A 27,383-nucleotide genomic window follows, 5' to 3' on the forward strand; every position below is an offset into this window, starting at 1 on the left:
CTCCTAAACTGGCTTTTAGGTTTAAAGTCCTGAGCTCTAACAGGATACTACGACGTCTGCAGCTGGTTTAAAGGACTTGCGCTATGATTGCGTCTTTACACCAGTGCATTACGCCACCCGCTGGGTTAGGGAGTTCACCGGCAAAGGGAACACGCTTATCCACTGGGTCCGAGTCGTCCTTGCCATGGGTACAGGCGCTCGAATGGAGGGCAAGACGCTTAAGGCGGCGTCGACTCGTCTCACAGAGCTGCCATCGAGTTCTTGTGATTTTTCTTGGAGATTCGCCATGCCCAAGGCTTGTTCCACCACACCCATAGTAGTCAACTCTCGGGGTGGATCATCCGATAGCGCCTAAGCGACAGTGTAGTGGGGTAGATAAAATGTATGGGAGTGATTTCCGTCGTCCGTCTCGACCAGTCGCATATGGCCAAGAGAGAGGGTACACGGATAGAAATTCAATCTCCAAAATAAGCAAAATGACTCATGATTTCCGGATTCTAGCTTATGTTTTATGAAAATACACCATGAATAATAGCCATGATATCACGAACTTTTTGCGGTACAACACAAGACAAGATCATGAATTATTATTCATGATTTTGAGCTGCTTGATATGGCTGTTCAGGGATTTCTTTCCGTGTACTGCTTTATGAATTTATGGTATTCATCCTTCAATGTTTCATCGCGGTCGAGTCGCCGTTCAAGCTCAGCGAAGCAGCGAAGTGCACCGGTTTTAGATTCTCCTAACGTAGCATCGAAGTCGGGCTATCGCGCTAGACGAACGATGTAGCGCCCTGACTCGTCTCGAGTTGTAGATTGATAGAAATCTTCACAGTAGCGCTCTTCGATGGAGTGTTATTGTTATTGTATTGGTCAAATCCTCGGTTTTCCAGAATCGTTCCATGCTAGGATTGGTAGACTGCAGCTGAGCGGGGTGTGTGGTGCTAGCTGAGCCAGTGACGACTCAACCAAATACGCTGTCTACCAAAATCGATAGATTATCGGCCATCCGGAGACGAGCTGTGCTAGGGAAGAACTACAGAAGCATCCCAAGGAGGTCTAGTCTGAGGAAGACATGAAGAAAAAATGGATTTCCGTACAGATGAAGCTACAGCTAGGTTGTACAAAACTTTTTGAGTGGAGCTAAGTTAAGTTGGAGTTAATACGGTTATGGTGTTGAAGTTGAGTGAAACAAATACACTGAAGTCGCTTTTTACGCGGTTTTTTTTACTCGACTATTTTAACGCGAATTTCGGAATTCACGCGGTTTGTTTACACGATTTTGATTTACGCGGAACGTATCCTTCGCGTAAAAAGCGACTTGAGTGTATGCCAAAAGCTTACTAATAAGTAATATTTTGTTGTCTGAAAGTTTGAAAAGGATCGGTCCATTAGGTAATTTTCTACAGCGTTTCTTTCGTGGTGCAATTTGATGTGGGACACTCTTTATCATGGTAATATAAGCAACCACAAAAAATTTGTTTTATTAACAGTTTTATTATAGTTGTATAACTAGTCATAAGTGTGTTTGGCTTGTATCCTCTTGGCAATGCTTAATTCCACAATAAAAGCAGAAGTAATGATTAATTCCGCAATGAAACCATTGTAAAATTCATGTAAAACCAACTGGCCTTAGAATTGTTACTTGGGATAGGTAATACGTAATACTAAATTATGCATACGCTAAAAACGACTGTCAAGGGAACCCTTGTAAGTTACAATAAATTGTAGGTTATGTTATTATGGATGCATAAAAACTCGATTGAATTAATTAAAAGCACTTCCTCGGTTATACGTCAATACTGTATAAGTAATTAATAAAAATCCAATAGATTCCATCCGAAGATGGATGGAAAGCCGTAGAAGAATTTCGCCCGCACTTGATTGAGATTCGACACAGAACTGACTGACTTCTTCGTTCGAATTTAATCAAAATCCGTATTTGCATTTCAATTCAGCAGCCGGATGGCCTCGGGCTGGCAGCCCGTGATTCTGTCCCTATTAAATCATCCCACGCTACGGATACTTCCTTTATTTCCCTTTCTGCCTTTGTCATTCCGAAGGAAACGGAAAACACTGCCACCTATAGTGCGGGCCCTTCCGTGCAGTGAGTGCATTTTAATCAAAATGTTCAAAGCTCTCGTTCTATTGAAGAGCGTGTGTCTGATGCAGTGCAGAGCTTCGACTACGTAGATAGGTACGTAGGATGTTGCGGAAGTCGATAGTGATGTTGGCTATCCTTGAAGCTACAGTGGGTGCACTTTGTGTGGATGTAACGGTACTGTACCGCAAATAAACAAATTAATGCTAAAACAGTTATTTTTTATAGTTGGGAAATGTGTAAAACTTTCATGTAGAATAATAATTTTGCTAGTAAGAACAGTTCCGGAATGGCGCCGACGACTAAGGCGGAGCCAGTGACGTACTGAGACCATCCATAGAAGCTTGCCACATTCCAAAGAGGAAAAAAATCCACATTCCTTGCCCAGAGGGAAATCCAACCGCGTGCGATCAGACATGTGGACCGACCAGCATTGTGCGGTCTTTAGTGAAATATTCTACCCAACTACGAGAGCAGATGTGCGGACCAACATAATAGAATAATATCGGTTTTGTGTACTCAAGACCTTGAGCCGTTTCAGAAAGCACTCACTCGGACTCTATCGTCCCGGTGAGTGCGGTGGAACGGTGCAGTGCAGTTGACCGTTCGGTCTAAATTAAATCCGAATTTATTGCTTCGATTGAACTTGTTTGCACAATCACGCTTTGCGGCTGTCGCTCTAATACCTGCCTACCTACCTACATATAACCGACCGCTTCGGTCCGCCTCCTGGGCGAGAATCGTGATTGTAATACCTGAATAACAAGATTGCCAGCTGCGGTCCGTTCTTTTCCATCGTTTCGTTGTTCGAAATAATATTAATCTGCAAAGGGCACATTTCTCTCCGTTTCACGAAATGTCGGCAACTACATATTGTTATTGGTTTTAGAATGTTGCTTCGCGTGAATAGTGGAAAAACTTCGACAGAATGGTAATGAAAACGGAATTTTTTATTCATATTTTCTTTTTAGAACAAACTGCAGATTTTCAAATTTAAGAATGAATCGCAACATATTGCTTAACTTAACTCACAATTTTTTACTTTACTTTGAACTTAATATTTTGTGTTTTATTGTGTTGACTTGAAAGTTTTTTTTCTCTGTTCGTCTACCAACTTTGTATTTCAAGTTTGGTTTGTTAAATTAATAGTCTGTGAGTGAATTGCTGACTATTAGAACCTTTATTTTTAAATAATTCCGAAACCAACAAATACTCCATCCTCCCTTTTTAGGCATATTCTTGCGACTCAGAAAACCAAATTAAAACTACTAACGAAGAAGCCATTTAATTAAGAAGTGCCATCAGAAACGGTTCGGTTTCACTCGATCAGTAACAACAGTGTTTCTGTCCCGTCCCCTAAATTCCGGACGATAAAAGCACCAAAAGGACATCCATTCGTGCCCAACCCGGCCCGGAGGCGGAAATTCGTCAACCGTTCGCCCACTTGCGGGTCAGAATAATTCAGCCAGCACGACCGAAGCCTCCCGGGGATTGCTCGATTCCCCCGGAAAAATAAACTGTCAGCCTACGCAAATCACAACAACGAGCGAGGGCGTACTGACTGGAAGAAATTTGATGAATAGTCATCTAGCGGTGTGATGGAGCGTTTCTCATGTAGCTAAAAACAGAAATAAATTTCTGTTTTTAGTTATGATTGACGATTGTAATTGGATTTTGAGAACAAACTTATTTATGGAAATTCATAAAAACTTACCAGCATGACACACAATTCGTTGCTTTTCAAAAAAAAATACAATCTTTTCTCTACCCACGGAAACAACAAACATACACCGAATAGCAATTCCGGAAGGTTTTTCGTTGCTTCGACAAGCAGCAAAGTGCCCCTTCGTGTCTAGTGTCTACAGTCAATCACTTTAGCAATCACATGTAGCTATCGTTCTGGCTGGCTTTGCTGCGAAAGCGGTAACAGTCCTTCACCCGTTTCGAAATGGGGTTGCCTGGAATTACCATCCGATCCGGAGACAAACGTTAAGTTAAGCTCTTGAATCATAGTTTTTTTTTATATTACGGTCGCACTTTTACTGGAGATTTTTTTTTATTTCTATTATCCGAACATTTTCTTCCATTTTCTCGGTGCTATCTGGTATGAAGGACATTTTGTAACTCATCCAAACCACTGAGACACGTTCGAGGGGGGAGAAAGCTTTGAAAATTTCGCTCCTTTCCAACTGCCAGACTTCCGACAACCAACTAATTTAATTGCCTTTGAATCAAGGAGAAATTCCCCTCCCACTGGCACTAGTAGAAGATCAAAGAGCGTTGCGGTTCAACCGAAACAGACGATGTCGGGACGAAAACCGGCAGGCAATCTTCAAAGCGTACGGCTTTACCGAAACAATAACCTGCTACCGGCCTACTGCCAGCTCCAGAAATGTTGCCTCAAAACCATTTATGTACCTACGCTTTTCACCTGCGTATATTATCGTCGCTCTAGGATGGGGCATCAAGTATGCACTGGCATGTCTCCGTTAACCACGTACCGACAAAAAAAGAAAAAAAAGCAGCATTACTCAATCAGGAAGTGAAACTGGCAACGGAAACCCAGTCAGAAATTGACACCATCGATAATCCAAGGTAAGATAATATATTACATTGCCTCGTGGTTTGTTGGCAACGAAAACTGGCTGAGGGTGCGAGGGTTTCGTGTTTCGGCCGAATTTTCCGGCTGTAATGGTAGGCATTTACACACGACTCTTCTTGAGCTTGAAGCTCGTGCTGGCTAGCACTTTAAGTGGGATTCATTTTCTTACGGTGATTCGTCGAATTTGTTTAACGATTACGACGGAAGAGATGGCACACGGATCCGAAAGGATTGCGATGGGACGTACCTACCTAGCAGAAATCGATTTCTACCTGATACGACAACGACGACGACGATACGATGGAACGGAGGAGTGCGGATCTTTCCTTTTTGTTGTTTCGACCTTGGCCAAAGTCAGCACCAAGTAGTTCAACGCACACCGACCGAGAAGCATAACGGAGGGTCGGAAAATTATCGGTTATGCGAGGTTAGTAAGCAATTTTCGTAATAGAGTTGTTTTTCTTTTCTGTGTTTTTTTTTTGTTGTGAATGTTGCCAACAAGAAATTCAGCGTCTGATTGGGTAACCGCATTGTGACCGAATAAAATTGCCAGCTGCGTGGTTTGAATTTGCAATTAACAAAACACACAAGTATTTTTCCTAGCACTTGCTTGTCTGGGTCGGTGTTTCGTAAGGCATAATGCTCGATACTCAACTAGTAGATGAATTTAACGGTTCCTGTGGAAAGAGGTAATAATCAACAACACAGCCTGTTCTAAGAAGCAGCAACAATATACCTAAAGGTTATTTTGGAATCGAAAAGGAATAGCTTTTTATGTTTAAGCGCCTGTGCTTTCAGGACGTATTTGTTCATCAGAAGTCAGAGCCGATATTGACATATCATGACACGAAAAATACTAAATCACGGAACGAAGAACGTGGGAATTCTTACTGGAACAATCGGAATAGACCCACGCGACGAAAAAGGACTATGGATTGGAAACTCGGGACCATCTACCAGAGCTGCGGCAACACACACGAGCTGGGTACAGCTTTCATAGTGATGGGCGAGATGCGGATGAATTCTACGCGCAGTTGGAGAGTGAATACGACCGCTGCCCAAAACATGATATCAAGATCGTCATCGGGGATTTCAATGCTCAGGTCGGCCAGGTGGAGGAATAGAAACCGGTGACTGGAAGGTTCAGCGCACATCAGCGAACCAATGAAATGGGCCTAAGACTTATCGACTTTGCCACCTCCAAGAACATGGCCTCAGACATTATCGACGTCAGATCCTATCGGAGCGACTCTCCGTGGGGAACAGCATTCGATACCGACGCCAGCCTCGGTTAGATCTTGCGCAGCTGAAGCAACTAAACTTCGCCGCAAACTACTCGAAGCTGCGTTGCCGGAAGAGGAAGAGCTGGACAATCCCCTCTCGAAGACTGTTGGAACACTATCAAAACAGCCATCAGCAGTGTTACGGAGAGCTCCATCGGTAATGTGGCCCGGAATCAGCGGAACGATTGGTTTGACGATGAATGTAGGAGGGTGATGGATGAGGAGAACGCTGCGCGGGCGGCCAAAATGCGCAGTGCCACACGTCAAGCCGTGGAAAGACACAAACAGAAGAAGATGCAGGAATATGCAGAGTTGGAGCGGCTGTATCGTTCTCAGGAAACGCGAAAGTTCTACCAGAAACTGAACGGATCCCGCAAAGGCTTTGTGCCGCGAGCCGAAACGAAATGACAACTTGTTAAGTGTAGCTACCTATTACCCTCCCCCTTGCTTTCCACTCTTTCCTCTCCATTCCCAAAAAAATTCATTACTTTCCCCTACCGTCTCTCCATCTCCATTATTGCCTGACCGCATTTCATGGTCAAATAGTAAAAACAAGAGTGGTCAATTTTTGACATTTTTGAATTTTTGACACTGGACATTTTTGATATTTTTGACATTTTTTACATTATTGACATTTTTGACATTTTTGAATTTTTGACATTGGACATTTTTGCATTTTTGACGTTGGACATTTTTGATATTTTTGACATTTTGTCCTGCCTGTTGTCTGTTATTTGTTATTTGTTGCCAGTTGTCTGCTGTCGATTGTCGGTTGTCGGTCGTCTGTTGTCTTTTATCTTTTGTCTTTCAGTTTCCTAAAAATGTTTTCCAGAACTTGTAGAACAGAAATTTATTTACAAATCCCCTTAGGTAGGTGCTTAAACGCAATGAATATTTGTGCCTGTTTGCGTAAAAATGCATTTTCTCATCTCTTCAACTTCTTCCCTGCAGCAGCATTTTCTTTCTTTCGGAATGACTCGGGCTTTGGTGCAACCGAGAACAATTTACAAAGCAAACACAGTCCAGATCGCATTTTTATCAGCAAGTTAGTACAGTCTCATATTCCCACGGTAATGTACAGTTTCATAGCCAGAACGTTCTTTTTTATTACGGCAAACGCAAACCGTAAGAAGTTTTCCGAAATGCAGATGCATTTTTTTTTTGGTGCCTCTAGCTTCATACTCATAAATATCAGCAACGAATTTCCCGCACCAACCATCGAAGCAAAAAGTTTCCAAGAGCTTACGTTTCAGGTGTGCCACTCGGCAGTCATTTGCCGCCACTTTTTCCACTTTGTGTTCTGCAGTGGGAAAACTTCGTGGCGAAAAGCTGAAATTTTATGCTCGTTTCTTTTTCACCTGTGTTTGTTAATGTGCGCTAAAATTTTATCTAACCTTCACTGGGAAAAAACGTGAAGCTTTTGACACAGACAAAAAGATGCATTATTTAGGAAAAATCTATAGGTCTGGACGTGTTTAACATCGTCTGCTTGTCTGTGTTTAGACCTAAGGATGGTGGCTCATATGTTTGTCTGCCGTAATGAAAAGTGGAAACTTTTATATTAAATGTTTGTAATTACGGAAAAGTGTTCTTCTAACGCGCCAGCTTGTTCAACAAAGAAATAAAAAGAACCAAAACGGAAGAATAAAATTTCCGCGTAGCCGGAAACATCGCCGTGTTTGGTGAGAAAACATGCATAGCGTTTTACACCATAATTCACTGGAACAAGGAAGCAGCACTTCGGCCAGGCTCGTTTCTACCCAAGAGAAAATGGCTGTTGATGAAATTTTCCTGATTTGTTCTACTTGGGGGCAGGAAAAAGTTGCCAGGTACTTACCAATTCGGCATACCACCGACGAACACGTCCGAGTTGGTGGCAAACTTGCCGAAAAGAAATTCCTTCCCTCGAGACGTGCGGCTCTGGGAGACACCGTCCACCGTGAGTGTCGTGTGCTCGTCATTCCGGAGGACCTGAAAGCGAAAAACAGAAAACAAACTGCTGATTATTGCTGCTTTTCTGGGTCAAACAAGGGCGCATCGGAAGAAAAGGATAATCGAGTAATCGTTCCACTAAGCTAATCGCTATGAAATTACTGGCCAATTCATGGCCTCTTTCAGTCAGCTACCTTGCTTTTGCTGTTGCTGTTGTTGTTGCTATTGGATGCAAGATGCTACATTGTAAAAGGTGAGGGAGAAATGGATTGCTAACAAGAATCCGAGTTATGAAACTGTTAGGAAGGATAATTTTCCCCAACCCTCTCATCCCCTTTGCGTTTGCGCTAAAGTAGCGAAAAGCGGCACTCAACCATGGCCAATCAATTCGTCTCATCTCATTTGTGTCCAATGGGACCGGTTCCAACGTGAAGCATAAAATCGGTTAGCTAGCTGGAGGAGATGCGGCCGGTCAGCCGGAAGGGGCAAGTGAAGACGACACTTTTATCTCTTGTGTCGGCTTTTATTACGTACCGATTAGTGCAAGTGATAGCCAATCCTCGCTTTCGAGTTGCCTCGTATAGTGAACAAAGTAGCAGTAAAAGCAGATAGTGTCTTGGAACCGATTGAAACCTCAAAATACATCAACTTAGTTGCAGTATAGAAGGGCTTTTGAGAAACTCGTTAAACTTAGGTGCTTTAAAGTGCGCAATATTTTCCACGGAGCGATTATGATGCATGAATAAGAAAAATTAACGCGTCGTAAAAAGGCCGTATCCATCAAACTTAAAATTCTGATTGTCATATTTGGTTATTTAGCACCGATTTTCCACAAAATGGGGGGAAAATCAAATGAGATGAGTTGGCTGATATGGCGACTGAGAGTCGAAGCTTTTACAACAGATGGAGCATCTTCGAACCGCCACTGCTTCTGTCTAAGCATGAGGAAACGTGAGGCTTTGGCCTTAGTGCAGTGTCGTCGGTCGGGAATTAAATTAATGATGTTCCGATAGCGATCGCGAAAAGTCTTCACTGATGCCAGACAGTACGGAAATTGGCCTGATACTGCAACAGTGACTAAGCAGCAACATGCTGTTCGAAGCAGCGAAGGAATGTGCGAGGCTCGGTTGGCATAATGGAAGGTCTATGGAGAGGAAATTTTAAATTATCTGTATTGGTTCCACTTTCCTTTAACTTTGTTTTAAATATAATGCTATTTTACAATGCGGAGGTCGTTTTCTATCGCATTTATTTTCAATCTAATCTGCGATCCAATAAAAAAGGATATTACTTAACGTTGAAAAATGGTCGGTACCATAACCTCAAATATAAGCGGTCGAAAATGTGTAATGCCAAATTTAGAACTGCCGGTAATATGCGGCTCAACTCTTTCGACGCTCGGTAATGTTCGCTCGGAAACACTTTCCATCTTTTACCATCTGATCCCGAAGGCAGAAGGACACCATATTTCCAAAGACGTCATACTTGGCATTCACTCTCCGGCCCTGTCGTTCTTGCGGTTTACAGCAACACGGAACACCTGCCTTGACACGGTGGGGCCGAAAAAGTCGCTCGTCGGCTCGGCAGCCATCTTCCTACTTACTAAGTAGACCCATTTTCGGCGACGGCGGCGGTGGCAATTTAAAACACATCAAAACCCATCCCACAGAGCTACCACCAGTGGGCCACAGCCAGCCGTTCGAATACCGACGACGAAGGAACGTGGGAACAACATTCCCCCGGCCGGAAGGAACCACGCCAACCGAACCGAACGGCTGCTGGCATCCTTATCGACTCGAATCACGTGCACCGCGCGTTCGATACGCGGACCAGTTTTTGCCGGTTTCGGAATTTTTGCCGTAGGCTGTCTACCTCTTCCTGTCTGTTTGCATTTTGTGCCAAACGGGATGGAAATAAAAACAAGAGATTTCAATTTACTACCGAAAATTACCACTTTTTGCCGGGAGTTGTTGCTTGCCCGGCCGGGATGAATGTAGCCCGGGGCTGCACAGCGGCGTCACGGTATCGGTTTGCGATAGTAATTTTTCATCCAGATAATATTGGGTTTCATACGGCGGTGGCAGGAAGCGAAGAGGCAGAAAAACCATTTAGGATCGGAAATGTATGCACAGTGTACACAGATACCGACGGTACTACGCGTAACATTGAAGGTAACGGACAAAAACTGTGCTTCAACACTTCGTTCGTGGGTGTATTTTCTTTTGAATCATGCTTAGACTTGTCTTATTTTCTTTGGCGGACCACCGATTATTTGGATATCAAAAGCGTCATCAAACAGCCTCGGTGTTTTCAATGGAAACGCTTGGAAATGCTGCTCGTTTAATGTAAATCCTGTTGAGAGTTCCACTTGCGATACCATTACTGTCCGCAACATAACTAATGCTTGCAGTTACCAACCAAATTCCGGCAGCAGTTCGAGGAAATTCACAGTCCATTCAGTATAAAATATTGGAGGGTTCTCTTTTATTATAATCTGGTCTCTATCTTCTTTTCCACGAAATAATTACACTGATGATGTTGAAATAATCATCTAATTTCGTTTACAGGAACAATCAGAGTAAGCATCATTGCTTGTCGCCATGGTTTCACGAAAAGCGCACTGCAAAACCGACAAACACTGATCGCAGAGAACGGAAAAGGAAAAACAAAACTTATTCAATCCGAAGTAAATAGGAAATAAAACTGGGGAGACCGCAAAAAACTGAACAGTAAAAAATTGTAAAACAAAAAACGTAAGGAAAAATAGGTAGTAGATTAGCAGGTAAATCCGTATGTAAAGCTTGCTTCATTTAGAATTGGAACAAGCTATTGCTCATATTGTGGCGCTCTTGGTGGACGGAATTGTAAGTTCTGGGCGCCCACGTGTCGGAAATTTTGTTAGCTTCACCTATGTATTTTTGACATTCCTCAAAACGACTGTATTTTGTAAACAAACAACATGGAAGCCGAAAGAAGGGAAAAAATTGTGCACAGTTATTTGGAAAATCCATTGTGGTGTGCATCTAGGCTAGCTAAACAGCTGAAATTGCCCCGAAATACCGTATGGCGCGTTATTAAATGGTATAAGGAAATATTGACGACGTTTCGGAAGCATCAAGCTAATCATCGGAGTGGAACTATTGACCAAAAACTGCGTGGTAGAATTTTGAAGACCATCAAGAGGAATTACAATCTGTCGGACCGTGATTTGGCCAGAACATTCGGTACTGGCCATAGTAGTGTGAGGAGAATTCGACTCCGGGAAGGAATCAAGTAGAATCGAGCTAGCAAACAGCCAAACCGAATTATAAAACAGAATAGTGTGGCCAAAATCCGTGCTCGAAAGCTTTACGACCGGCTGCTAACCAAGTTCGACGGGTGTCTTCTGATGGACGATGAAACCTATGTCAAGGCTGACTTTGGGCAAATGCCAGGTCAAAAATTTTACTTGGCAACGGCTCGGGGGAGCAAATTTAAATTTGTTTTTGCCAACAAATTTGCAAGAAAATTTATGATTTGGTAAATGCCTGCTGTGGCGGAAAAACTAAAGTTTTCGCTACAAATACGACAATGACATGGAGTGTCTCCAAAAACGAATTTTGCCGTTTATTCGTTGCCACCACCATCCCGTGATGTTCTGACCAGATTTGGCAAGCTGTCATTACAGCAAAGTCGGTATGCTGAGAAAGGGGTCCATTTTGTTCCGAAAGACCTTAACCAACCCAATTGCCCCCAGTTCCGCTCGATTGAGAAATACTAGGCAATCATGAAGAGGAGACTAAAGGCAACGGGAAAAGTGGTCAAAGACATCAATCAGATGAAGACCTTGCGGAATAAGATAGCCAAAACGATGGACGACGAAAGTGTGCGCCGCCCAATGAGCCATATTATAGGAAGAGTTCGATAATTCTTTCGAAGCCATGATGACTGATGAATAATTTTAGCCGTATTTTTTCTAAAAGCTTTTCTTTAAAGAACTGAAATACTCGCAATTGTATATGTTCCAATACTATCTGAAGCAAGCTTTACAAACGAATGTTACTAGATTATTAATTAACAATTGAACGTTTGAAGGTTACCTTCAAACGAAGGTGCCAAGTTGGGGCACACGAAATCATACTGAAGTGTCCGCGTCCTCACATATCTGTCGCATGCGACTTAAGCTAACTGACGATCCCAAAAGCGGTTACTTCACCATTCCGTTGAACACTACATTGAGCGCCGTACACTATCTTAGGCGCGGAAATCCGACGTTGGAACGGTCAGAATCTTCGGTGACGCGATCTTCGACCTACAATTCGAGTCTACGTCTACGAACCGAGCACTGACATAACTATTGTAACCAAGTGCACAATACCATCGGAGTTACTCTCCGTGGCATAAGGTGGATTCATCTGCCACCCACTATCGTTCTTCATGCGCATCGATAGCTGGACAACTTTGCTCATCGGTATGCCGCCGATCCCGTGAACCACCACCGTAGTGAGTCGAAGGCCGAACGGCATGGTTAACCGTTATGTGTGCGACAGGGTACCCGGGTACCTTTTCAGTTTTAAAATAGTTATAACTCATTCAATTTAAAACATACGTCATTGAAATTTTGCGACATCGTAAAACTCGTTGATCTTAAGTAATTGAGGTTTTTTTTGGTGCATATCCATAAAGGGGTTTAGCAATGAGAGTCACTTGAATTTTTTTATTACGTAGGAGGGCGACAAGGGTACCCGGGTACCCATGATTTGCTATCTTCATAACTTTAGTTATGTTGAACCGATTTGGATGAAACCGGTGGCATTTGACTCGTACATTTATCTAGTTTTGATTAGATAAAGCGTTTGGTCATCAAATGACAAGTAGTTCCCGGGAATCGGTAATTCCGGAGCAACATCCGGTAAAACGTGGGAAGCCGCATGTTTTGAAAGAATATCAGCTTTTAGTAAACCTATTAGCTTTGAACTTGACACTTTGGAACCTTTTTTCATCTAATTATATAAATTGGTGACTTTAGATCGCATTGGCCACTACAGAATTTGGTTCCTGTAGGGATACAGATGGCGAGTTGGGTGCCTAATCCAATATAGAATTGGTTTAGCGGATCTTTTAGATGTTTTGAACTGAAATGGTCAGCTTAGTACTGATTGATAATTTCGGAACTGGTTCCAAATGTATAACGGATGGTTCTACGTTTTGAACGGTTCTGATAATGCTAAGCATTATTTTGAATCCTGCGGTATCATCTGTGACCCCGTAGAAACCATTTTCGAAATAACCAATCAAAATACATCGAAATGTAAAAAATATCACCTACCGAACTAATTCCGAGAGCTTGGATACCCATATTGCTAGGTTTTACCTCCAATCCTGGACTGGCCACCCATGACCCCACAGGAACCTACTCCGGAATGGCCAACCTGATTGATCTCATTATATGAAATAGTACATTGTATGAATTTTTAGAGTTTTTATATCCGCATGACTGATTTTCCTGCAATACAATCATTTCTCTTCCTCACAGCGGACACTCTGTCGGAATTCCGGATTTTCGGGTACCGTATGTCTTTTAGTGGCCAAATGGCCAAATGATTCAAAACTAGATAAATAAACGAATCAAATGACACCTATTTCGTCGAAATCGGTTTAAAATTGTTGATGTTATAACAATATCAATTTTGGGTACCCGGGTACCCTTGTCGCCCTGCTAAAGGTGTTTTTTTTTGTCGCACACATAACGGTTAATTAGATTAAGAAGAAAATTCGGGAAGCCGAGCTTAAGGCGCAAGAGTAGGCTGAAACATGGGTGATTAAAATGGGAATCAATCATATCTAAGCTTTGTGTTAATACTTTCGCGTTCCTTATATTTGCATATGCTATTCGAGTCTGTCGTTAGTTGGTTGGTTAAGTCTACTGTCGTTTTGGAAGCAAACAAATCCTAGAATGTCATCGAGCATTTAACCATTCTGGCTTTGCGGCAACCGTTCTTTAGGCTTGCCTGTCATTATTACCATACTAATTAGCCAACGATCGATTAAACATCCTAACTAATCCGTAGATTCCCCTATTAATCTGCCATAAGAGTTGTTGCTGGAATCGGGTGATTAGTAGGAACCAAATCGGGTGATTCAGCCTACGCGTGGCAAAAAATACTCATAGTTTGAACAGCTTCACAAAACAGACGCCAGCCGAAGCAAATATGTACCTACATTTGGAACTTGCAATCCGAATCCGACTAGCCAATATATTGCACTATAAAATATATTCCATCTTTCTTATCTTATATTTTACTTCTGAGGTTAAATTTGGCATTGGATCGCCAATATGATGTCCTCTAGTCACTGTTGCGAAGCCCACACTCGTGTGGTCTAATTTTCTCACACACGCGTACTCATTCTAACGAACACACCGGCATAAGCGTCCCTTTAAAACTCCCGCTCTTATTTCTTCATGCATTGCAACGAATTTTTGCGAGTGTGTGTTTAGCTAACAGCCACAGTTCTCGCTCGTCGTTCGTCGTTGCAGCTGGATCTGCTGATACCGATTACTCACGACGGCTCGTACTCTCACTCGTGAATAGAATCAAGGGCGATGAAGAAGAAGAAGAAGAAGAAAAAGAAAAACTAATGCCAAATTTGTATCCCAGTGCGCCACCAGCCACACGGGCAGCTGATTTCCCGCGAGTTTTTAGACTCGGGAATAATCTATGTAGAAAGACGAAGTGAAGATGTGCGGGCCGGAGTGTGTGGGTAGCAGAATGTCTGCACACAGCATCGGCGGCTGTTTCACAAAATGCTGCGTCACCGCGTCCGTTACCGTAATTCTGAGTTTTTCCATTGGGTTAACTATAAAATTGACACTGACAGATACCTAAAAATAAAAAATAAGAAAACTTATCCAATTTAATTCTACGAAATACGTATACGTAGGCGAAATACGTATCTGTCATTGAATAAAATACACATAGTAGAATTAAATTGGATAAGTTTTCTTATTTTTTATTTTTAGGTTTCGTATTCTACTAAGACGCTCCAAAAACTTCAGTCAAGACTGACAGATACGTTGATGCAGCATTCTGTTTGGCCCTTCAATTCCAACACCATTTACGCGGGAAGCTGACCTCCGATTCCCACACTTTCTCTCTGTCGCCAGTTACACGCTACCGGCAATTACCCAAATAATGTGGAAACAATTCCTCTAATACGGTATAAATACCAGGATGTCACATGTAGAATAACATAACGGTTTAGATTGTAGGCATAGAAATAGCTTGAATAGAGTTACTTACTATTACTACTTACAGTAATCCCACGAATAAGGCATTTGGCGAAGTTATTCTGCCACCAAAATTTTATCAGCTGAGTTTATAGAGCTGATCTTTTATGCGGTTATGGTTTATCAATTGCCTGCTATCTATAGAAAATTAGCAAACATTTTTAGCAGGTAATCAAAAATCACGAACGCAAAAGAGACAAATATATTTTCCCTACGTTGCCACAATGTATGATGAAAGTTTGTCACTATTGCATGGAAGTTACGACAACAACAAGTTATCGTAGCTGTTTATCATGGATACAGATGTTTCATGACAACTATGTTGTTGCCTGCGAAAAAGACACACTGCTGTATGCAATACGTATTGTACGCAACAGAAGCAATCCCAATGATTTCACACTGTATCGGCAGCGGCAGTGTTCGGTAGTTATCAAGGTAACATTGCACGCCAGACTTTGGATCAAAACAAGCTAGTCATTTTCTTAAGGTTTTTGCTGTTTGTCCCTTTTGTTCAAGTTACTGATAAAGTATTGTCTTTAACCAGCCGAATGGCAACAAAGACATATTTTATTGTATACCTGCATCACCAACAACAAGCGCTTGTGAGAGCCAGTGTGTGTCAAAATATATTCTCACCGAAAGTTATCCTTCTCAGTGGTGTGAAGGGACAACATTCGTTTGTCCTATTATTTTGTTATCGTGATACATTCTGGTTGTTACGTATGTTTGTTTTATAGGCAGAGAATAACTGGTTTATCGTTCTGTCGGTTATTTCTGCCTATGAACAATGTTATTTATGTTATTTTGATTCCCTGATTATTAGTGAATAGCTTGTTTTAAGTTCATACGCTGTTGTCTGAAAATCTTAACATTTTTTTTAGTTCTGAGTGGTTAGTAGTTGGAAGAAAGGTCGAGTGGTCGTGATGGTAATGGTCGAGTTTAATATGTTTTAATTGCATTTTCAGAATTTTCTAGTTTGCTGAAAGCATCGTTGATAAAGTTAAAAATGTAGAATGGTAAAGTGCTTCTTTTCTAAAATGCCAGTTGACTATCATTAAATAATGGGATTGCAATCGATAACTTGGGTATGTGCATGTGTTTGTTTTTTTTTTCATTCCATAGAGGTTTAGAACAGGCATGCTTTAACGGAAGTAAAAACAAGTATTTAGGTGGTTTTGTTAATTCCGCACAATTTACACTGCGCTTCAATTGAATAAATTTCCCTAATCAGTCAGGTATAGAATAGAAACCATTGAAAAATGGGTCCGATTATTAAATGGTTGTCATAACACAAATAGTAATTTTATGATTGATTGAAAATACCACGTGGACCTAGTAACGATTTATCATCCCAACATACCATTTGTTCTAAAAGCCCCTTCGCTGATGCTTTCATGCTAATGTTGAACTGTCATCTTAATTTACACATAAGCCTAGATAAAATTCTTCTTTTGAAAGGACTTCCCACCATGGCATGGGTTCGTTTCGGTACCTCATACTATTAACAGTCAAAGTGGAAACACTTGCTCAGACGTGTGTTGCCCTCTTCAGTTCTTGCCATCTCGTCCCGTGCGTTCGCCTTGAAAGCGCTAAATTTGCATTCCAATTCATCATTCACTTAGCATTAGCATTCTGCTTCGCAACAACCCACAACGAAGCGCAAAAATAATCAACCATAACAGGGGGGGACGTATAGAGTGGGCGTGTGAAATGTTGTGGGAAGGAGTGAGGGGTGCATGGAAGCAAACAGAAACATGGGAATACAGTTCATTCCAACCATGTGTGTGCACACTGGTAAGACGCAAATATTTTACAGTCAAGTAGGTACACTTTGACTCAGAACACCGAAAACTGGCTCGTTAAAATTTTGGAAAATTCTCGAACGGAAATGAATGGAATTAATGCATTCAATTTAATTTTTTTTTCTACAAAAAATTTTACTTCATTCTTAAAAATAACAAAAAATGATAGTTATATGGTAACGATTTTGAACCGTTTTGCATCATCGTCTGCGAGGTGCTGAAAGTTAACGTTCATGTTTTATACATACAGGCAGCGGGGACACAATATTCGCGAAGACCCTCCCTGGCTGTGTGCCGTTTCGTTTCGGGACGGGAACAACTTTGTCGTTGCTGTTTTTATATTCTGCAACATTTTTTTCTCCTATTCTGCTCACTCTTTTCCTGAAGGATTAACTCAAGGACGTGTGCTTTTGTAGGTGGAAATTAAAAGCTTGCTCGTGTAAAATGTAAATTTCTCTTCTCGCCACCGTCGCGACGCGTCGGTTGTTTGCGCCTACACGTGAGGCAGAGGGCACAGACGCTCATACAAGGTGTTTACTCTTTGGTTGGAGTCGCACTGTTTCGGGATTTACTGTTGAAATATGTTTCGTTTAGCGGAACATGATGCCGAAAGCTACCAGTGGAATCGAATGGTGGAAGGATCGCCCGGTAAAAAAGGTTACATCTTGCCTTTTTGCTGTGGGAGCTCAGTTGGGGAAAGTGTAGAAAGTATTCATTTAGGATAAGAAATTTAGGATGAATTTCTTTTGTTTTATAAGTTATGTGTTGAAAACAAATTATTTACTATGCATATCTATACGGAAACTAGCAAAATTTCAGTTTTTAAATATTTTTAGCATTACATTTCCCCCAATTTTATTAGTTTGTGTAATGCTCTTTATTCAGAGTGTATTTTTTACGCAAATTTCTCAAAGAGTTCGTTCAAAATTTGATGCAAGATATAATTTTACTACACTAGGTTCTAAAATTTCAAAGTAGATTGCGCCATTTCAACTGAACTGTTTCGGGAGAATCAACAAATCAATTTTTTTGGCTCATCAGCTTGAACCGTTTTCAAAAATTTATGCTATTCACGGATCCTTCGACTCAAATTAAAAAAAACAACCCTAAGCCAGTTTGTCGCATAAACCACGTCATTAACTTGTTGGCAAAAGTTGCATGGCTTTGTAAACGGTTGGCAGCTGCCAAGCAAGGACCGCGAAAACTGACTAGCGCACGAAAGCCGTACGGTTTCGCATGATTTAGCCAAGTGCAACTTTTGGCAGGAAAAGTTTGCTGGAGAAAATGGATGACGTTGACCCTAATTGAGTAATATGTACGCTTCTGTCGGAATCCGGAGCACGTTTCGGGTGTTGGTTGCAATATTGCTGCGCTTTGGAAAATGATTGATGATGTTTACTACAAAGTTACAGTGAAAATTTTAACAAAAAATGGCAACGGATTCTTTTAATTATACTGAATGCGATTGGAAAATTGTTACATCATCTGGATCATAGCCGTAATTTTCACTCACAATCGTAGGGTTAATCCCAGATTTTTGCGAGCTCAGTCAAGTGAAATACCCCTGGTTTCAACACCCTCAAAATAAAATTAAATAATGCAAATGCTTCGTTACATTCTCGCATATTCACCTATAATTAACCTCCCCGGCAGTCAACAGTTCGGTACGTGAACAATTTTTAAACCGCAACTTAACTTGCCCGGAAGCACTAAGTTAAATAACCAAACCAGATCTCATTCGGTCAGCTCAAAAAAAAATCGTATCCAAACATTGAAAATCAAATTACCGTCACTCATCCGGTTTCAACCGAGCAGAACCCGACATTCCAGTCGACGTGGGTGGCGGCGATACTACCACCTACGCACCAATTTCCGGCTGACGTTTTCCGGACCAAAAATTCCCAACGAACGCCTCCACACAGAAGTGTCTGAGTATAATGCCAAACTGTAACGTCACGGCTTCGGTTACTTCACATTCATCCACCCGATGGAGCTGGCGAGGGATTTTTACGAGCCGGAAATTACCCCCTCCTTCCCTCTCCTCAGCCGCTTGCATTCACGCATTACGCTTGGAGTACCTTCTCTTTATTCTGTAGGAAATTAGGTAAGCCAAATCATATACAGTCAGCATGATGCTCAGAGATGAGAGGTTTGCTTAAATTCGTGCAAAAATTTTATCACAAAAAGTCTTCGATTTATTCAAACCCTCATGCAGCAACTTCGTTTACTAAGTTTCCCCTAAGGAATAACCTTTTAAGTTATACTGCAAATGTCATAAAATTTTACATCCAAGTGGGAACCAGATTCCTTACCAGTCGATTCATTGCTTGTGGCAGTATAAAATGCTTAAATTGAATAAATAAACCTTCATTGGGGATGGGACAATTGTTCAGAATTCTTAGCATTTCATACGAGTTCGAAGGTCTGAGCATTTCACAATACTTTGTAGGTGAGCATATTTAATGAACTTTGTCAAATTTTAATTTAAAATACTAAAGTTAATAGACAGTATTTAAAAACTTTTAGGCCTTCTATTTTCCCAAAAACTTTAAAGGAAAATTTTCTAGGACATAGCTTATGGAAAAAAATCACAACTCTTAAGCCGTAAAACAAAAAATTTTTGATGAATATGTCAGCAAGCAAGTAGTCAAAAAACAATAAATAAAAGCGTTTTCAACGAAATTTTCCACGGTGCTGGAAAACCCCCGGAAAGCTGGAAAGAGCATTGTCTAGTAGTTCCTAGTAGTTCCTAGTACTACAGTTCACAGTGTTTTGTCGACAACCTGCGTCGTGGCATTCAGAAAGTTTGTTGCCAGGCGTTGCAGGTACAGTGACACGAACTTTCCGGGCGCCAATCACCAGTTGTCAGAAAAAAACCAGCAGATCCAGTGAATGGTCGGGGTTTTTGCAGCTACTTTTATTAATAACCACACCACACAGTGGTATTTTTACATTCAAGGAATCCCGCATATCGGAGGATTATGGGAGCGTATGGTCAAGTCCGTAAAGATGCCGATGAGGGCTGTGTCGGAAAATCCACGACTGTAATAGTCTATATTATTTTACTATACTATATTATGCGAATGATGCAGGGGCACGAGGGCGTACTTTGCAGACTTTTCCAGACAAGTCAGGACCGGTCAGGTGTGCAGAGAGTTAGAGGAGTGTACGCTAGACCTTCGATGAAACTGGCATTATTGGATATGTCGGGAAGCGAGAATATGGAAGTGGTTCACGATTTGGGACCCTAATCGCTGCGAAAACAGAACGAACAAAGCATGCCTCCCAAGAAACTGTGAAGTAATTCTAAAGCAGCCTAAATTTCATAAAGTTTTTTTTATGGCATTACGCAATACGAAGGTGATACAAGTCCAACCCTACTAACACGGTTGTTACAAAGTAGTTGTGGTAACCGAATTATGACTAATTTCAGTCGTAATCCAGTATCTTCAACTAAATGGACCTAAAGTGTGCTACTTGGGAAATATACTTATAGCTAGCTTCAAAACTATAATTAAACTGTTAATAAAACCAGTTTATTGTGGTTGCTCACATAACCATTATAAAACTAGTTGGCTGCGCCACATCTTTTATAATCTTACAATATATGATGTGTAACAATACAATAAGGCGTACCAACACAAAACCCAAGTAACTATTACAAGTTTTATTACGTTCGTAAAGTGGTTTTCATGATCAATGTTATAAAACCGCTTATAAAACTATGAGCTCCACCAGAACTTTAAACTGCTTTCTGACCAAGTGGCCCACTCCTCAGAATGCTTTCATAACCGCTATAAGAATCAGCTTATAAGTCCAAGTAGTCGTATCACGCTCTGCTGAAAGCAGCAATAAAACCGGTTAAGCTTTCGCTGCTTGCCAGCCATCGCCATAATTTAATGAAGCTGTACGCTTTTCGCTCTGGCGAAAACTAAATAAATTCGCCAGCTTTATCAACTTGAAAATACATCCGTGAGCAGCAAAGTTAAAGTTTTACTGTCTTATTATTCTGATCGATTTGGTTTATAGCGACTGTTGGAGAACTTTAATTACTCTACTGCAAATTAATTGATGTATTTGAAACCAAAATTCATATATTGTACAACCCTATTAAAGTGAATCTAAAACTATAATTAGAATATCGGACCATAACTATCATATCGGATCTTGTTATCGATCTTTTTCGCCTGGTCCGATCGCTTCTCGATCGTGCAAACACGAATTAACCAAATTGATCAATAATCTTATCAGACAGTATTAAATCGATTATCGAACAAGCAACACACAGTGTTTTATCGCTCTCAAACCGAATCGTCTTAGTTGCCACGTTTTAGCGTATTGTGTGTGCTAAAAGCAAGGAGATTGTTCCATAGTTGGCCACTTGTGCCATATCTGCTCTGTTCCCGTTTATTTGCCGTATCGTCAACCGCTTCGTCCAGGCGTCGCCTACAGCGACCATAATAAAACATCCCATAGAATATTTAATAAATTTTAAGCAATTTCGTTGGTTTGCAGCATGTGTGCATATAATTTCATCGTGAAATTTGATATGATTGGTGGATAAAATCAACGCACCACTGAAATTTTCCAATTTTCGAAAACTGGTTACTTTTACAATATAAAAATATTCATTTAGTCAAACTCAATTTCTAGTAAAATAAAATGATTTTACTTACTTCCTGTGACAGGAAAACCGATAATGACTATCTTTTTGCAAAACACTTTGCTTTGATGAATTTTAGTTTGCGAGCTAAAACAAAATACTAGAATATGGCAAGAATATATGATTTTGGTGTTGAAGCTTAGTATTCTTCATAATAGCAGCAAAAAACTGTTTGGTCAGGGTGTTACCGTTTTAATAGCTCTATAAAACTAACAGATTTCTGGCGGTTTGACAAGCAACCGCGATAAGATCAATTTTGATTGGTGCCCCATTTTGTATTGCTACGCCACACTTATGGTAAGTTTATAGGAGGCGTGGTGCAGCCAACAAGTTTTAACGTGGTAATATAAGTAACCACAATAAATTTACTTTATTAATAGTTTTATTATGGCTAGCTATAAGTGTGTTTGGACTCGTATCCTCTTGGTATTGCGCAATACCACAATAAAACCAGAGGTAATGACTAATACCGTAATAAAACCCATATAAAATGTAAGTAAGTGGCTTTAGAATTGTTACTTGGGAAGTGATCTTGTTGCCGTTACTTGTCAAACCGCAATAAATCAGTAATTAGTGTTACTTACTTACTTATAACACTAACGGTAACACTCTGAGCAAACAGATTTTTGCTGCTATTTTGAAGAATATTAGAGTTCACCGCCGAAAACATTTTTTCATGCGAGGCCACATTGCCACCCGTAAAAAAATTTACATTAAATTTTGTAGTATAAACAATGCGTTTACAACAGTTTTTATTGTGGACATTGAAGTTTATAGCAAATTTATTGTAAAAGTGTCTCAAATTCAATTTGTTCCTTATTTCATGCAATAGAAGTGGCCATATTTTATAACAAAATTATGTAGTCATCGACGCAACATACGTGTGAAAAGCAGGAAAACCCAAAAATCATGTGAAATGATGCTCGGCAGGTATAAAAAAAGGCATTTCTTTATCGGATTGAGATGTTTCAGTGGCAAAATCGAAATTGAAAACACAGATTTGCTTATTTTGAATACGGTGCCAGAAATTTGTTTATTATATTTAGTGGGTTGATGTTTTATTTGAACAATACTCAAGGGCAGTGTTGTTAATATTCATCAGCATAGAGGCATAAAAAACAATGTATGCTAAGAAAAAAGATTTTCTGTTTTGTTTGAAATTCGGTGATAATTAAAGGCCCTGCTCAAGGGTTATTTTTGAATTTTGGACAATGAACCTTTCAGAATACAGAATAATTTTCCAAATGAACATGGAAACATTGTGAAAACATGCTAATTGGGCTAATCGAGAATAAAGAACCAGATAACTGAAGCGTCTGCTGATCCGATTATAAACATCTTATTTTTCCTGTTACTAAATCCAAGCCCCTAACATGCCATATTTTCGTGGCAAGAATCTCAATAAGCGAAGACTCCTACCAATTATACCAGATTGCAGTCAAGACAAACATCAGCAACGGAGTTGCATCTCATTGAGTTACATATTAAAGCTACATTTAGGCGTTTTGATCGTACATTCCGGTTATCTCCGTTATAGTAAAGCTAGATTATCAAATCAAAAAAGTGGTTTTCGCATGAATTATAAAAAAAATAGGTTGAGTACCTTCGATTCTCTCTCAATCAGACGCAAGGCGTTGCACGCACACTAGTTATCTATAGACATTCAATTGAATTCAAGAGATTAATTTCTTCTAAAAAGATGTTTAAAAATTTAAACCATTATTTATTATTCTAACCTCTATCCAACAAATGGAACGAATGTTAATTATATTTTGATACCTACAAAAAGAAAATGAAACATTTTTTCTCAGTCCTACTCACCTGCACCTTATGCCAGTGTCCGTCGTGCAGATCGCGCCCGACCGTGATGATCTGCGCTCCGCCGCCCAGGTTGTAGCGCAACCGCAGCGCACCCTCGACCAGCTTTAGTTCGAAAAAGTCGTACGTACCACCGTCGTCGGTGTACAGCACCAGCCCGTTCGGTTGTTCCGTTTTAAACTCCAGCTCCAGGGTGCCATTGAGCCCGGTGTACCACTTCCGGAACTGGGCGAAACTATTCTGGGATCCGTCCAACATGAAACCGGAACAGCAGTGCGAACCGGCACAGGCTAGAATTAGCCCGGCCAGCAGCACCAGCCGGGGGACGCTATGCAGCATCTGCTGAACATTCATAAGAACTAGGTTGTGAAAACTGCTGGCAGCACTGGTCGGCCGCCTCGTCGAGTCAAGCCGAATTTTATCACGATGGTTACGATTATGGTGACGATTATTACAATTACGACTGTATCTGGCGCATCCGCTGTCGCCGTCCACACGCTTTACGAGCGACGGTGACGTGTTTCGGGGGGATTCCCATTCACTCGAACTGGAGGTGGAGGCCGGTCCCCGATACTGACATTGGGCGCCGTACTTTTCGGGTAGGAAAGCTTTACGCCGAAACGCGGCCATCTTGTTCTCATGCAGTGCTCCGAGAATTCTAGCCGAAGGAATATTTCTCTCTCACGGATGAGAAATTATTCTAAAACTTCACTCACTGATGGAAACACATGTGCTATCGCTGCCGCTCTGCTGTCGATGGCTTTTCGGAAGGAACTCACGCGCTACTCTCTTCGTCGCGTTCTGAACGTTCCGCAAGCTCCGATTTTCCGCTGCTGTAAATATGTAAGCTTTCCGAGCGCGAATGCTTCCCGCACGATACCCCTCTACCGCCTCTAGTACTTTTCACGAGTGAGCGGACAAGGAAAGAGGTTTTTTCCTGTTTTATTTATTTTTTCACTTCACACTACAGTCCAGATTCCTTCAATTAGCTGTGGTGGGTGATAGAGACAGGATGCACATTAGACGCAACGTTTCACATTTCCGTTTTTCGACTGGTGGTTGGAACAGGCTACGGTCTATCTATTCACTGTATCTAGCAGCGTTCGGACCCACACATACAGTTCGGTTGATTTGCTATTACTATGCATGAGAAGAATGTTTCGAAGTGGATTCAAATTTTGCTCATGAATTTTCATAGATTTGTCAACGTAATCTTGAGCTAACAAATGAAGATGCGAAGTTGTTGGAGAGATTTTCCACACAATACTGTAGTCGAATCAAATACATTTTATTTTAACGAGATTTTTTTTCGTCTTATTATCAAGCACACACTTCTAAATCAGTTCACCTCCTACTTAGCTTCGAGACTATCTAATTGAGATGCTATGTGTTCCAATTGTATAACTGCAACTGCAGCTTTTACGCTGAATTCTCCGAAATGCATAGTGACACTTTCATTGTGTTTAATCGTGTATCGTTCTACTCTACGCTCCAAAATTGATAGCTGTATGCGAACACTTCCACACACATTCGCACACATCCTAACACTATCCATCAACTGATTCCGTGTATGCCATTTGGTGAATTGGGGATATATTTTGCTTTTGTGTGGGTGAATGTTCGGGAAAATGGACCTCGTATAACCAGGATTAAGAAATAGAAAAAAAACAGAATTCCCAGAACAGAAATTTTTCCCAATTGAGAAGCACGAAAATGCGAACAGAAACGTATTTCGGCTGGCTGCTTTCGTCAGCTGACGAAGTGAAGTGGAGACGTCCGTGAAAAGCCCCGAAACGCGACGAGTGGCGAGTGGTTTCCCAGGGTATAGAAAAATGCGTCGAAACTCGTGGGCTTGAGAACGCGTTCTGAATGACACGTTGTTGAAAGCTGTCAAGCAAAGTGAACGAATGTCAGAACAAATACGCAGATTTTCCCGCTGTGCACCCACCGGAGAAGGTTTTTCGCGATACAGCCGTTTGGTTTATATCAGTTTATTGTGTGGTTGCTGGTGCGTCCTAGAAAAAGGTTTCACCGTTCGATTTTGGGGTTTAGGAAGCGTTTAATACGTTAAAAAATACACTTTTTTATTTCTTGTTTCTTTATTTAAACAGTTGATGTATGTTTTCTCGATAAAGATGATTACCAAAACAGCTTGTAGCTTTTATTTGGGAAAAAATCGATGGGAATTTGCAAAAAGTGAATACTTACACAATTGCTCAAATTACTAAATTAGCCCGCTCTCTTTCTCCACTTGCGATACAAAGCCCGATGCAGACATAAATGCTTCTCCCCAATGAATAACTTGGATGATTCGGCCGTGCAACCGCGGAGCACAGAGCAGTAAGACTGTTTTTACATTGTATGGATATTATTTAATTAAATTGAATTAAAATGAACGCCACCCTCATTTAGAACTGTTCCCTTTGATGGAAATAGAAGTTGTAATCAGAGCTACAAGTGCAGCACATTAAATTGGAAATAATAAGAATCACACATATATAGAGATTTGATATCAATTTAGAAACTTGCTTGTTTTTTGAATTTATTTATTTCACTGTCGTTAGTTATTCAATTTCATTGTCGTTCTAAAGATTAATAGGCTGCTCCATAATATTTAATACATCAAATCCCACCAAATGAATTTTTGTATAACATTAATTAGTCGGCAGTTAACACGTATCGAAACCACGTTTGCGAGGATTTCTAGATGATTTAATCCAGAAATATATCAAAAATAAAAATTTTTAGTGAACTCACTGGATTACTGAATTTGAAGTTGGATCATTTTTAATGTCCTGGCAATACGAGTTCTGCAACTTCAGATTAGAATTAGATTAAATTACAATCTTCCAGTCAAACAGTGACATAAACAAAACTTTGGAATACCGATGGGTTCACGTTCACATCTGGTTGTTGTGAAGGGTGATTTTGGATGTATTTTTCCATATCTGGTAGTTCACAGTGGCAGTGAATCGTGACATATGGCAAAATAAAAAACACTCTTAGACTATGATAAATGTGACCATTATGGTCGTCATAATTTAGTGACTCATAATTCCGAGGATCCAAAAGCATGATTCGGTCTCGAAAAACTCAGTTCATCTTAGAATGGCGAATCTGCTTTTAGGTAATTAATTGGCTTATCGCAAAACTACTTTGAAATAGAATTTAAAATTGACCTGTAATTTAATTTGAAACTGAATCTAAAATTGATGTTCAACTCAAAGGTCTAAAGTCGAAACCAAGAAAGCAAGAATTTTCGTTAAAACACAAAGTTTGTTCGATTTAATCGACGTTTTTCGGCGAAATAAGTATGAAGATTTAAATTACCAGTTAGTCCGGACGTTTCGAACTACTACTGGTCTTCGCTCATCATCTGCGGACAACTTTTTCGTCCATTAGGTTCTACTTCGTTTATCTTATCTGGTAATTTAAATCTTCATACTTATTTCGCCGCAAAACGTCGATTAAATCGAACAAACTTTGTGTTTTAACGAAAATTCTTGCTTTCGTGGTTTCGACTTTAGACCTTTGAGTTGAACATCAATTTTAGATTCAGTTTCAAATTAAATTACAGGTCAATTTTAAATTCTATTTCAAAGTAGTTTTGCGATACTCAAATTTTACTCAAATGTCAAAAATGGAAAATCGAAAGGTGAAAGCGAAAAATGAATAGTTAAAGGACGAGCATCAAAAGTCAATTTTTTATGTCTATCAAAAGATACGTCATAATCGGATGATTGGGATTGTGGCCGTTCTGTCATTAAATTATAGTAGATGTTATATTTGCCTTTTTACGCGAGTGTTTCGTTCCGGATATGGATCCTCATCAGGACTGAAAGTTAAAGTTAACAATTCACGACAGTTTAAAATAGTATTAAATATAACGCAAACAAATGACAGTTACCATAAAGC

At 40.5% G+C, this 27,383-nt stretch overlaps 1 protein-coding gene across 1 annotated transcript in view; it reads right to left on the reverse strand.

The window, feature by feature from the left end:
- Positions 1-24,098, reverse strand: part of LOC128733915 (neurexin-1) — a 156,125-nt gene extending 132,027 nt beyond the window's left edge. The window contains exons 1-2 of the mRNA XM_053827790.1: positions 23,472-24,098; positions 7,824-7,957 (exon numbers count right to left, since the gene is read on the reverse strand). Of these exons, the coding sequence (XP_053683765.1) occupies positions 7,824-7,957; positions 23,472-24,098 (761 nt within the window). The remainder of the gene's footprint in view (positions 1-7,823; positions 7,958-23,471) is intronic.
- Between the last annotated feature and the right edge of the window lie 3,285 nt (positions 24,099-27,383).

This window comes from Sabethes cyaneus, chromosome 1 (assembly GCF_943734655.1).
Source record: "Sabethes cyaneus chromosome 1, idSabCyanKW18_F2, whole genome shotgun sequence".
Classification (NCBI taxonomy): Eukaryota; Metazoa; Arthropoda; class Insecta; order Diptera; family Culicidae; genus Sabethes; species Sabethes cyaneus.